At 33.6% G+C, this 13,636-nt stretch overlaps 1 protein-coding gene, 1 long non-coding RNA gene and 1 pseudogene across 5 annotated transcripts in view; 2 read left to right on the plus strand and 1 right to left on the minus strand.

Moving 5' to 3' along the window:
- The window catches only part of LOC114298238 (uncharacterized), a 47,039-nt gene extending 38,522 nt beyond the window's left edge, over positions 1 to 8,517 (minus strand). Inside the window, exons 1-2 of one of the 3 annotated variants that reach the window (XR_014346440.1) lie at positions 8,287 to 8,511; positions 862 to 1,010 (exon numbers count right to left, since the gene is read on the minus strand). This is a non-coding gene — a long non-coding RNA (uncharacterized LOC114298238). Of the gene's footprint in view, positions 1 to 861; positions 1,011 to 8,286 lie in introns of all 3 variants that reach the window. The other 2 variants (XR_014346444.1, XR_014346443.1) reach the window with 2 other exon arrangements.
- On the plus strand, positions 7,273 to 10,230 carry LOC114275195 (UDP-glycosyltransferase 83A1). The gene is made up of 2 exons (XM_028217190.2): positions 7,273 to 7,951; positions 9,194 to 10,230. The coding sequence occupies exons 1-2, from the start codon at positions 7,471 to 7,473 to the stop codon at positions 10,075 to 10,077; spliced, it is 1,365 nt and encodes a 454-aa protein (XP_028072991.2). The 5' UTR covers positions 7,273 to 7,470; the 3' UTR covers positions 10,078 to 10,230.
- A 657-nt stretch (positions 10,231 to 10,887) lies between these two features.
- LOC114275194 (UDP-glycosyltransferase 83A1-like) lies at positions 10,888 to 13,173 on the plus strand (annotated as a pseudogene). The gene is made up of 2 exons (XR_014346410.1): positions 10,888 to 11,364; positions 12,106 to 13,173. The product of XR_014346410.1 is annotated as a UDP-glycosyltransferase 83A1-like (transcript).
- The last annotated feature ends 463 nt before the right edge of the window (positions 13,174 to 13,636 follow it).

The following is a 13,636-nucleotide window of genomic DNA, read 5'->3' on the forward strand; positions in this document are numbered from 1 at the left end:
AAGTTGAAATAGACAAAATGCAAATAGTAGATATCAGTAGAAGAAGTTTCAAAGGACCTTGTTTAAAGCCAAGAACAAAGTCAATAAATTCAAGCTCTTTACAAAATTTACACTTAAAAATTTTAAGTGCAAAATTTACAAAATAAAATTTTACACTTACAAATTTTAAAAATAATTTTTACAAATTTAAAATAAAACTTTAAAATTTAAATTTACATAAAATTTTATTATAATTTTGTCAAAAATAATACATTTTACTAAAACAATCAAAATTTTCAAATTATTTTTGAATATACTCACGTTTCCAAATTATTTTTGAAAACACTCTCTCTCACAAGTTAATAGAGGATTTTTTTTTAATTTTTTTAAGATTGAGTTATTGGAGGATAATATTGAACTTTTTGTCCACTTTTATGTAACATGTTTGACCTCCTTTCCATGGAGTTTTGTACCAATTCCTCTTTTTAATGATAATGCTATTGCAATTATAATATTTTTTACAAATAAAATTATATTAAATGATGTGGTAAATTGAGATTCCTTTTTTTTCAAATATAAAATTCATTACTTAATCTCATAAAATTCATACTGACGATAATGGACTATCAATAAATTGAAGGGAAAAAATTGCAGGAAGAGCAATTTTGCATTTTCACTGCTTTCTATATGAATTCTTCAAACACCAAAGTCACTGAATGATAACTTTCTTTCTGTTCTTTTCTTTTTTTAAATTTTCCATAATTTATTCTTCAAACAAAATATTTTTTACAATTACTGTCATCACATCCTAAAGGTTCCTCACAAACTATAAGAATTTACATGAATACATAACAAAAAATAATAAGTTGAAGTTAGTCTTACACAACTTCAACAGAGGCAACTGATCTCATAGAAAATGATCTATTGGCACCCTCTTTTCTATGGAATAAATGATTAAGGCCTTCACAATCTACCTAAATCTCCTCCTGTAAGTTGGAAACTTTGATACACTTCGAATCATTCCCATCATCCTGGCCCAAAAGACTATATATTAGTAGTGTTCAGAGAAAATTTTGCTTTTACAATGTAATAAAAAAGAAAGCAACAAAAAAGCATATCTGGGAATATCATATTGTCTATGACATGAACCCAACTTCTCAGAAGGAAAATCAATCACACTCAATTGAATACGACTCCAACGTCAATTCCCCTTATCTATGGCTTTAATTTGGCTGTTCCTATTGTCCCTAACACCCATGTTAACCCCTACCCAATTCTCAATTCATGGACCTTTCAAAGAGTAAAATTCTTGAAATTTAGAGTTGCTAAATTTCTCAAAATTTGAGTAGGGTGACAGACCCCATTGGTCTATGCTTAGGCTCATGTCCTACAGCTTTCAAAGAGCTGTGGGCTAATGTCCAAACATCAAATGCCAGCAAATGTGGTCACTACCAATTTCTGGTTGATTTTCAAAATCATAGAAAACCATGTTTTTGAAAATCAACACTCATTAAACCCATTTCATAAATCAAAATCATGTCAAAAATCAAAACTCATTTCAGATCCAAAACTGAAAGCTGCATAAGAAAAATAAAAAAACAAACATAACACCACAAAAACAAAAAACGAAAAAACAACAAAAACAAACACAAACCCAACACAAACATATCAATTTTAATATTTAGAAAAAACAAATTCAAATTCAAACTCAAATCTTAGAAACACAAACCCAAATTGATGTATATAGTGTCTTTGTATGCCCTGCTTCAATTTTTTCTGGGTTTAGTGTGATTCCATTTAATACATGGATTAAGATGGATTAAGATTTAGAAAACACAAACCCAAACACTCTTGACGGTGGACGGAGGCGCCGTGGCGGGTTAAGAGAAGATCCAAGAGGGAGAAGAGATGAAGAGTTGATGTCGGTGGAGATCGGAGGCGACGTAGCGGTAGAAATAGCGCGGATGTGGAGAGTTGCTGTCGGTGGTAGAGATGTTGCCGAGGGAGAGAAAGATCTCTGAGAAGTTTGAAGAGAGAGAGAGTGAGAGAGAGAGAGAGGAAAAATGGTGCAAATTTGAAAAGGAATGTTTGCAAGCCTCAGAGTCTTGGATGCAAAGTTTTAGGGTTAAGTGAACGGGAAGTTAAAGTAGAGTGGGAGAGAAAGTCTCATCTCTACCATCCATCTTTAGGCAGAATGAATTCCAACCATTGAAATGTCCCAGTAGGACAATTGTCTCTAACATATTTTCAAAAACCTTTGTGCCATATTATATAAATATAAATAATATATTTTATTTAAATATTTTTATTTAAATAATATAAAAATATTTTTTACTTAAACATTTTTATTTAAATAATATAAATAATATTAACAAAATTATCGAGCCAAGCTCGAGTTTTATTAATGTTAACGAGCCGAGCCGAGCTCGAGCCGAGTTTCTTAACAAGCCGAGCTCGAACTCAGCAAAGCTCAGGTCAACTCGATTCGTTTGTAGGGTTTTATTTTACATATATATATATATATATTTAATGGCCCCCATAATCAGCATTTCTTTTGACAGATGGGGTAGTTTTTTTGGGAAAAAAAAAACCCAAAATCCAAGGTCCTGTTTTGTAATATTTACAATTGGTTAATATTAGTTTGTAAAAAAAAATAAATATTATTCATCAAAAAAAAACATTAAATATATTTATATTTATTTTTTTTATTAAAAAAATTGTTTAGTATACATGTTATAAAATTTTATTTTAAATATAATTAAATGAATTGTTTATAAGAAGTAAGGAAAAAAAATTGAGAGTTCTAAATATAGAGCTCTAGAAGAGCTCTAATGAATTGGGTAGGGCTGAGTAAGAAATCCGTGAAATTCGTAATTCGATCCAGTTCAGTCCAATCCGATAGGTTTGGATTGGTTTTTTAAATCCGCGGTTCGATTCCGGATTGAAAAATTAAAAATCCGTAGTCCACAGATTGGTTCCGGATTGAACCCCACGATTCCGAATTGGAACCGATCCGAACCGTATATAAATAGTCTATATTTTTATTATACATCCTCCCACATAGTATCTTCTCTTATTCTATATAAAATCTAAACTCAAACCTAAAACCGTGTAATATCTTCTTTTATTACTTTTATTTGTTAGTTTTTAATTTTAATTTGTAATGGTCTAAATACTTATGGTGAAACCAATTTTCTTATGCTTGTTTAAATTCTAGAACAGTATGTCGCTATTATAGAAAAACATGTTGCTATTATGGAGCTAATATAGCGCTATGTTTATATTTTTATGAAATTAAAATGTTATATATATATATATTTTTTTTTTTTTTGTTATTTAATTATGTGAATCCGTGGTCCTAAACCGATCTAATCCGTATTTAAATGGATTGGTTCGGATTGGTTCCATGATTTAAACGGATTGGATTGGTTCCAATTTTTCAGAAACCGTAAATAACGGATTAGTCCTGATTTTATCTCAATCCGGACCATGCTCACCCCTAGAGTTGGGCCTCACTCATGATGTGATGTTTGTGTCTTTGTTTCTTCTTTTTTTTTTTTTTTTTTTACTTTATCACATAATTAAAGCTCTTTATGATAATTGAAAATAGTAGGTGACAATCATGTCGTCGGAGGTAGTGAATAGGTCAATCAGTCATGATACATCCCTCTAAAAAAGAGTACTAAACCAGTTCTAGTGAGATGAAAATTCAAAAAAAAAAAGAAAAAAAAGACAGACACAACCATCACATCATGAGAAAACCAACTCATTAGAGCCTTTCTAAAATTTCATATTTAGAGCTCCCAAATATTTAGAGCTCCCAAATATTTTTGATTGGTCAATAGCTACCATGACTGATGGGGTGATAAACAAAGGATGATGGTGGAAATAGGTCAGACAAAGATGTAAATAAAAAAAAAAAAATGGTCATAAAAATGCAGTAAAATTGGCAAATTGCTTATATATTTTTTTAACAAAAATATACATCAAGAGAATTTTTGTTTAGAATTTTCAAAAAAATTATAAATATAAATAAAAATGTTACCAAACAAATCTTAAGTATTTTTATCTTATTCAATTGATTGAATTAGTGAAAATGAGAAAAATATAAACTATTCTTGAAATTTAGTTTCTTAAACTTTTTTAAAATGATAGATTTTGAAATAAATCTACATAATGCTATTTTTATTTTTTTTATTTAAAAAATATATATAAATTAATTTGACAAAAATAAACACTAATGAGATATTTTTAAATTTTTAAAAATTATGTTCATTCTCAAAAAATGTAAAATCATATAAAAATAATAAACTTTTTATAATATTTTTTATGTTAAAAAAAAAAAACAAACAAACAAACAAACAAAACAAATTCAAACCAAACTAATGGATCTGCATTTAAGAGCGAAGAGCGTGGCTTTGCCCCGTTTGGTATAACTGTTAAAACAGATTATAGATTATAACTTAACAGATTATAGATTATGACTGTAATCAGAAGCTGTTAATCTGTTTGGTGAACTGTTGGATTATAGATTTAAGTTTAGTGTTTGTTAAAGAAGTTGTAAAATAACTTTTTCAGTTAATTTTTATTTTCTGTTATCCACTACTTATCTACATTTCTCATAAAAAATAATAAATAATATTCTATAGTCCATTTGAATCTTTTTCTATTTTTTAAAAAATAAAAAAATCTAAGAGTATAATTGTAAATTAACATGTCCACAGTCAAAGCTGATAATCAAAAGCAATAGGTGAGCAACTCCTCAGAATCAATTTTTTTGACTTAAAAGAAATTGTTAGAATCAGAAGTTATTTGAAATAAATTTAACCAAACAGTCTAAAATAACTTTTCAAAAGCCAAAAGTTATAAATTGGCTAAGAAAAACCCAAACAACACGCTCTTTGCCATGAAATGCTTAGTAACCCCAGAGAAGATCATTGGAAGCCGATCATTCGAATTCTTAGATATCTAAGATTCACCCGTGATCATGGTTTGAACTTTACTCGATATCCAGCAGTACTTGAAGGTTATTGTGATGCAAATTGGATATCGGATACTAATGATTCAAAATCCACTAGTGGATATGCCTTTACTCTAGGAGGCACTGCTGTTTCTTGGAAATCCACGAAACAAACATGCATCGCACGATCCACAATGGAATCAGAGTTCATTGCTTTAGACAAAGCAGGAGAAGAAACAGAATGGCTTCGTCACTTCTTAGAAGACAATCTAATGTGGCCAAAACCTGTACCAGCTATTTGCATTCATTGTGATAGTCAATCTACAATAGGCAGAGCACAGAATCATATATATAACGGTAAGTCACGACATATTCGCCATCGACATAATACCGTAAGGCAATTATTGTCAAATGGAATAATCTCAATAGATTTTATAAAATCTAAAGAGAATATTGTGGATCACGCCGTGCTCAATTTCCAAAACTAGTGTAGAAACTTCTGGCGACGGATGTATTTCCATTGGCCTCTATGGAGGTCCATCGGCCACAATTTGACCTCAGGAGCTATATGTCGGCCAAAAGTGAACCTTATCGGCCACAAATGGTGGCCAGTCGGCGTTTTGTGCACCCTGTATCGTACTGTTTTGTGCACTTTGTATCGCACTATTTTGTACACTTTGTATCACACTGTTTTGTGCACCTTGTATATAGTGACATTGATGATACTTTTTGTGCAGTTTTGAATTGTTGAATAGTAAATTGTTTTATGTTTTGAATTGTTGATACTTTCAATTGATGATACTTTCGAGGTTCCTCAAAAGTATCGTTGTTGTGCAGGTTTTTCTTCCTGTGAGATGTGATTACATAAAATAATATAAGAAATAAAGTATAATTTTATAAATAGAATCACCATAGAATTTAAACTACAAATTCATAATATAAAATAATACATAATTGGTATTTAGTATAAAATAATGCACAAGAAAATAAGAATATGAAAGGGAAAAAAAAAAAGTAATTTAACATCAAAAAAAATCCTAATACGTTTTAAAGAATTAAGAAGAAAAAGAATTAAGAAAAAAAACATGAAACCCAAAATTAGTATTGAGTTTGTAAATTATATCAGTTTACGATGAAAAATATATGAAAAATAAATATTTGTCAACAGAAGGTCCTGAATCATCCTTCTGTTGCTTGCTTTCTAAGCCATTGTGGCTGAAACTCTACCATGGAAGGCCTAAGCAATGGAATCCCTTTCCTATGCTAGCCATACTTTGCTGACCAATTTCTTAACCAGAGTTACATTTGTAATGTTTGGAATGTTGGATTGGGGTTTAATTGCGATGAAAGTGGTATCATCAAACAAGGAGAAATTAAAGATAACGTGGAGCAACTGCTCAATGACAAGACAATCAAAGCAAGGGCTTTGGATCTAAAGGAAGTGGCTGCAAAAAGTGTTAAAGAAGGTGGCTGCTCTCACAATAACTTCAACAATTTTATTGAATGGTTAAAGACGTAGACAAGTTGTTTAGGCTGCAAACAAGCATGGTTTTATAATTTATTTCTGGGCTTTTTCCTTTTTGTGTTATCATATAAAAGAGTCAAGTAAAATACAAATGCAAAGAGAGAACTACGAAATGTCTTGTGTCACTAGTACTAAAGCAAATAATAGGTTTTGGTGTTGTCACTATACATTAGACAACATAATTAATGCAAAAGAGAACTATGAGAATGCCATGTCTGTTACTAGTACTACAGCAAAAACCTTCTTTTTTAAAAAATAAATAAATAAATGGCAACCTCACAGCGACATATTAAACCATTTATCTTGAAAAATAATCAAAACAAAATTAAAACAAACTTTATAGAAAATGAGATAATCAGCATAGATATTAGCAGCCATTGTAGCAAATAAGGAACTCACAATTATGCAGTACTTAGGATCACCTTACACAACCAGGTCAACAAGCCTCATAGGATATGGACTCATTATCTAAGTCAACTTGTTTCCCATCAGATACTACATATACAGTCTTCATCTCTTGGAGAAAGCTACATAATACATTAAACTGAAGCAATGATTATCACCAAGTACAGCAGTAGACAAGGTAATAAACCAAACAACAGCTGTAGAGCAGCTCAAAGTACAAAAGTAAAACTAGGCAAGAAAAAAAAAATACAAAGAGGAAGAGCAGGATCCCAACTTGGACCCACATATAAATATTAAAGCATATAAAAAAATTACAAAGAAGAAGAGTTGGTTCCCAACTTGGACCCACATATAAATATTAAAAAACATATGGACAAAACTTTGAGCACATAAAAATAAAATAAGAACTTGGACCCACATAAAATTATTAAAGCATATAAAAAAAATTACAAAGAAGAAGAGTTGGTTCCCAACTTGGGCAAGCATAAATATTAAAGCATATGGACAACACTTTGAGCATAAACCTCTGTGGCGACCTATAATAGTAAGAAATTGAGTTATAAAAGTATTTGCCATATTAGTGATTTCTCAAGTAGCAAATATGGGCAAACCACATGTTTTAGCTATTCCTTATCCTGCTCAAGGCCATGTCCTTCCCATGCTGGAGCTCATGCAATGCTTAGCCAAACATGGTTTCAAAGTCACATTTGTGAACACTGAATTTACTCAAGAAAGAGTCATCAACGCATTGGCAGGGAAAGACTGTATAGAGAATCATATACATCTGATATCAATCCCAGATGGGTTGAAACCCTGGGAGGATAGAAATGAATTGGGGAAGTTAACAGAAGCAATCTTCCAGGTCATGCCTGGGAAGCTGGAAGAGCTCATAGAAAAGATTAATGGATCAGACAACGACAAGATCACTTGCATTATTGCAGATCAGCTCTTGGGATGGGCCCTTGAAGTTGCAGAGAAGATGCAAATCAAGCGAGCTGCCTTTTGGCCTGCTGCAGCTGCACTCTTGGCTTTGAAATTCAGCATCCCAGCACTACTTGATGACGGGATAATAAACGATAGTGGTAAAAACTCATATCCTTGTGAATTGTAGTTTATATTTTTCATTACATGAGACCAATAGGAATAATTAGTACCATCTAACTTAGTGGTGATAGCTTGTAATTTATCATCAGTCATGGTATTATAATTAAGCAACACAGTAAAATCAAAGCAGAGAGACAATCACACAACCAGAGTTGTTGCTATAATTAAAGAGTCCGTAAGGTCAAACTTATAATAACGAGACCCAAAGGTTAAACGTATAATAATCAAACCCAATCACCCTCAAATAGCAATCAGAAAGAGAGAACCAAGGCAAAGCACATAGTGAGAGAGAGAGAGAGAGAGAGAACTGAACCAATCAAAGTCACCAGAGAATCGATCGAACCAGATGTAGAGAGCTTTGATCAAACCAGAGGTGGAGAGCTTCAATCAAACCAGATGAAGCAGTTGAGAGATCGAGCTTCGAAGTGCGATGAAGAGAACAGGGGCTGCGATGATCAATGATGATCTGCGAAAGGAATCCTAACCTGTGTAACTTGGCTCTGATACCATGATAATTGATAAGAAACCTTTGTCTTACAATTAAAAATAGACAAATTTAGCAATTAGTTTTGATTACCTGTTTGAATAACACAACATGGGGGCTCAAGAATTTATTATACTGGGGGACTAGAGAAACATTTTGGAAAATTATCACGGTGAATAACCTTGAAAATAAACATGAGGGGAAACAATCAATTCATGACAATAAAGAAATAAACGATAAAAAATAAAATATAAAATAAGAGGAAACAGCATATTTTGTCACTATAGAACAATGTTCAGCCTGAAATTTTACAAGTAATTCATAAATCAAGCATCCTACACATGATAACTACCATAAAGTGGGCTGTTATTAAAGGATAACCAAAACTACAAATAACAAAAGCAAAAACTGGAAAATTTATCACTGCGAATCTGTCAGGGTAACTGCAAAGGTGATGCACACACAGTATAGACTTGCAAAGTTTTGAATATTGGAAAAAAAAACTTTTCCGCTTGAGTCTAAACATAAATATATTTAGATCTTACTGTGATAAAATTGTTACAATTCGTTTTGCATCCACAAAACAATTATCCCTTTTCAAAAAGAAAAGGTCCACATCATGCTGCAAGGTAATCAATTTTCTTATCTTTTTTTCAATCATCATTGTAGGTGGTATCACTTTATTTTTATAAAATTATTAATTTATTATTGTCTTTTTCTTTTCTTTTTTTTACAGGAACACCTACCAAGAATCAAATGATTCAACTATCACCAACCATGCCTGCCATTAGCACATCACACTTAGTATGGGCATGCATTGGTGACTTGACCACACAGAAAATTATTTTTGAACTTAATGTAAGAAATAACCGGTCTGTGCAAGTGGCAGACTGGCTGATTTGCAATTCAACTTATGAGCTCGAGCCTGCAGCATTTAGCTTATTTCCAAATATCTTGCCCATAGGTCCACTTTTGGCAAGAAATCGACTTGGAAATTCAGCAGGCTACTTCTGGCCGGAAGACTCAACTTGCTTGGAATGGCTTGATCAACAGCCAGCAAACTCAGTCATCTATGTTGCATTTGGGAGCTTCACGGTTTTTAACCAGATCCAGTTCCAAGAATTGGCTTTGGGGCTTGAAATCGCCAACAGGCCATTCTTATGGGTTGTGAGGCCAGATATAACTAATAAGAACAATGATGCCTACCTGCAAGGTTTCAAAGAAAGAGTAGCAACTCGTGGGCGAATGGTAGGTTGGGCTCCTCAGCAGAAGGTCCTGGGTCATCCTTCTGTTGCTTGCTTTTTAAGCCATTGTGGCTGGAACTCTACCATGGAAGGCCTAAGCAATGGAATCCCTTTCCTATGCTGGCCATACTTTGCTGACCAGTTTCTTAATCAGAATTACATTTGTGAAGTTTGGAAAGTTGGATTGAGGTTTAACCACGATGAAAGTGGGATCATCAAACAAGAAGAAATTAAGGATAAGGTGGAGCAACTGCTCAGCAACAAGACAATCAAAGCAAGGGCTTTGGATCTAAAGGAAGTGGCTACAAAAAGTGTTAAAGAAGGTGGCTGCTCTCACAATAACCTTAACAATTTTATTGAATGGTTGAAGACATAGACAAGTTGTTTAGGCTGCAAACAAGCTTGGTTTTATTTCTGGGTTTTTTTCTTTCTGTGTTATCATATAAAAGAGTTACGAAGAAAGAACTATGAGAATGTCTTGTGTGCCACTAGAGCTAAAGCAAAAACAGTTTTTGGTGCTGTTACTACACATTAGAGAAGACAGGTAATACAAAAAGATAACTATGAGAATGCCATGCCAGTCACTACTACCGTAGCAAAAACAGTTTTTTTTTTTTAAATTGAGAACTTCAGAGCAACAAGTTAACAAATTATTTGAAAACCAATAATAAATAAATAAATAAAACTTTTTAGAAAATGAGACGAGCAGAATAGATACTAGCAGCCAGTGTAGCAAATAAGTCACTCACCCTTATGCTAGTGTCACCTTACACAACCAGATCTACAAGCCTCATAGGATCTCTACTAATTGTATATGATGGTATGTGAACTTGTTTCCCAGTAGATAATACATGTCCAGTCTTTCATCTCGTGGAGAAAGCTACATTAAACTAAAGGAACGATATCCCCAAGGACAGCAGTATAAAGACAATGTAAATAAACCAAACAACAGCAGTAGAGCACCTCAAACCACAAAAGTAACACCAGACAAAAAAATTACAAAGAAGAAGAGTGAGCATGTACTCTGAGCACGAGAAAAATTACAAAAAAAATTACACTGGACAACGCATTGAGCATGTACTCAGTCATGTGGGCCTCTGTGACTACCAATAATAGTAGGAAATTTAAGTTATTGAAGAATTCATCATATTAGAAATATCTGCGGTGATTGAGAAAAATAACAAAGATGGGCAGACCACATGTTCTAGCCATACCTTATCCTGCTCAAGGCTCCTTCCCTTGCTGGAGCTCATGCAATGCTTAGCCAAACATGGTTCCAAAGTCACATTTGTGAACACTGAATTTACTCACAAAAGGGTCATGAATGCATTGTCAGGGAAAGATAACATAGAGGATCATATACATCTGGTTTCAATCCCAGATGGGTTGGAACCCTGGGAGGATAGAAATGAAGTTGGGAAGTTAACAGAATCAATTTTCCACGTCATGCCAGGGAAGCTGGAAGAGCTCATAGAAAATATTAATGGATCAGACAAAGACAAGATTACTTGCATTGTTGCAGATGAGCTCTTGGGATGGGCCCTTGAAGTTGCAGAGAAGATGCAAATCAAGCGAGCTGCCGTTTGGTCTACGGCAGCTGCACTCTTGGCTTTGGGATTCAGGATCCCAGAGCTGCTTGATGATGGGATAATAGACAATAATGGTAAGAACTCATATACTAATTCTTGATTCTTCTTTCTGATACAGCGTACCATACCAAAACAAAGACAAATTTAACAATTAGTTACGATTACCTGTATGAATATAACACAACATAGGGGCTCGATAATTTATTATGCTGGGTGACTGAAGAAAAATTTTACAAAACTATCATGGTGAAAAAGTTTGGCAAGGAACATGAGAACGAAAGAAGCAACTCATGACATTAAAGAAATAAAAGACTACAAAATAGAAAACAAAGCATATTTTGCCACTATAGAAGGCTGGAATTTGACTAGTAATTCATGAATCAAGCATCCAAAACATGATAACTACAGAAAATTTTTGTTGTTATTAAAGGATGACAACAACAAAACAGTAACAATAAAAATTAATAAAAATAAAATCTGGAAAATTTATCACTGTGCATCTATCAGGGTAACCGCAAAAGTGATGCACAAACACTATAGCCTAAGCCTTGCAAGGTTTGATTATTGGGGAAAACAAACTTTCAAACATAAAAAATTTTAGATCTTACTATGATAAAATTGTTAGCATTCGTTCTGCATCCATAAACAATTATCCATTTTCAATAAGAAATGGTCTGCATCATGCTGCAAGGTAACCAATTTGGTTATCAATTTTTTCTATTGTTATTGCCAATGACACTTTATTTTTATAAAGTTAATTATTTATAATTGTTATCCTTTTCTCTCTTCTTTTTTTTTTTTTTTTTTTTTTGCAGGAACCCCAACAAAAAATCAGATGATTCAACTATCACCAACCATGCCCGCCATTAGCACAACACACTTTGTGTGGGCATGCATTGGGGACTTGGCCACACAGAAAACTTTTTTTGAAGTTATTGTGAAAAATAACAAGTCTGTGGCAGTGGCAGACTGGCTAATTTGCAATTCAACTTATGAGCTGAAGCCTGCAGTATTTACCTTATTTCCAAATATCATGCCTATAGGTCCACTTTTGGCAAGCAATCGACTTGGAAATTCAGCAGGCTACTTCTGGCCAGAAGACTCAACTTGCTTGGAATGGCTTGATCAACAGCCAGCCAACTCAGTCATCTATGTTGCATTTGGAAGCATCACAGTTTTTTGACCAGATCCAGTTCCAAGAATTGGCTTTGGGGCTTGAACTCACCAACAAACCATTCTTATGGGTTGTCCGGCCAGATTTAACTGACGACAACAACGATGCTTACCCAAAAGGGTTCAAAAAGAGCAGCAACTCGTGGGCGAATGGTAGGTTGGGCACCTCAGCAGAAGGTCCTGGGACATCCTTCTATTGCTTGCTTTTTAAGCTACTGTGGCTGGAACTCTACCATGGAAGGCCTAAGCAATGGAATCCCTTTCCTATGCTGGCCATACTTTGCTGACCAGTTTTTTAACCAAAGTTACATTTGTGATGTTTGGAAAGTTGGATTGGGATTTAACTGTGATGAAAATGGGATCGTCAAACAAGGAGAAATTAAGGACAAGGTCCAGCAACTGTTCAACGACAAGACATTTAAAGCAAGGTCTTTGGATCTGAAGGAAGTGGTTTCAAAAAGTGCCAAAGAAGGTGGATGCTCTCACTCACAATAACTTTAACAATTTTATTGAATGGATGAAGGCATAGACAAGTTGTTCAGTCTGCTGACAACCTCGGGGTTTGTTTCTTGATTTTATTAATTAAATGTCCCTGATACTGAAACTGGACTTTGTAATGTCTTTCTCGAACAGCTACGCTATGCTTTTTCTCTCTTATTGTGCTTCCATGCACCCAAGGCCTCCTGCCCCTTCTGGTACTTTGAAAGTTATTACATGTCTTTCATTAAGGAGAATAGACTCTATACCAATAGGGCAACCAAGCAAGAAACTAACCAGACTGCCAAGCCGAAGCGCTCACCAGCAAGAACATGATCTAATTGAAGAACCAAAAGCACTCTGACGTCAGGTTGGGCAACATGCATCTTGGTTGGTGTCCCACCACTAGATTTTTTATGTTACTAACTTACCATACATTAGACAATACAGTAAATGCAAAAAGAGAACTATGAGAATGCCATACATGTTACTAATACTATAACAAAAAATAAAATAAAATAAAATAATTTAGAGAAACATGTTAAACAAAAAAAATTGAAGGAAAAAATAAATCTTTTTTTGGTCAAAAAAATAGACTTTATAGAAAATGAAACAAAAGCAGCATAGCAGCCATTGTAGCACATACCCAGTGGCTGAGTACCAAATATATTATTTCCTCCCATGTGAAGCAATTTT

This window comes from Camellia sinensis, chromosome 1 (genome assembly GCF_055761805.1).
Source record: "Camellia sinensis isolate YWXY chromosome 1, ASM5576180v1, whole genome shotgun sequence".
Lineage (NCBI taxonomy): Eukaryota > Viridiplantae > Streptophyta > Magnoliopsida > Ericales > Theaceae > Camellia > Camellia sinensis.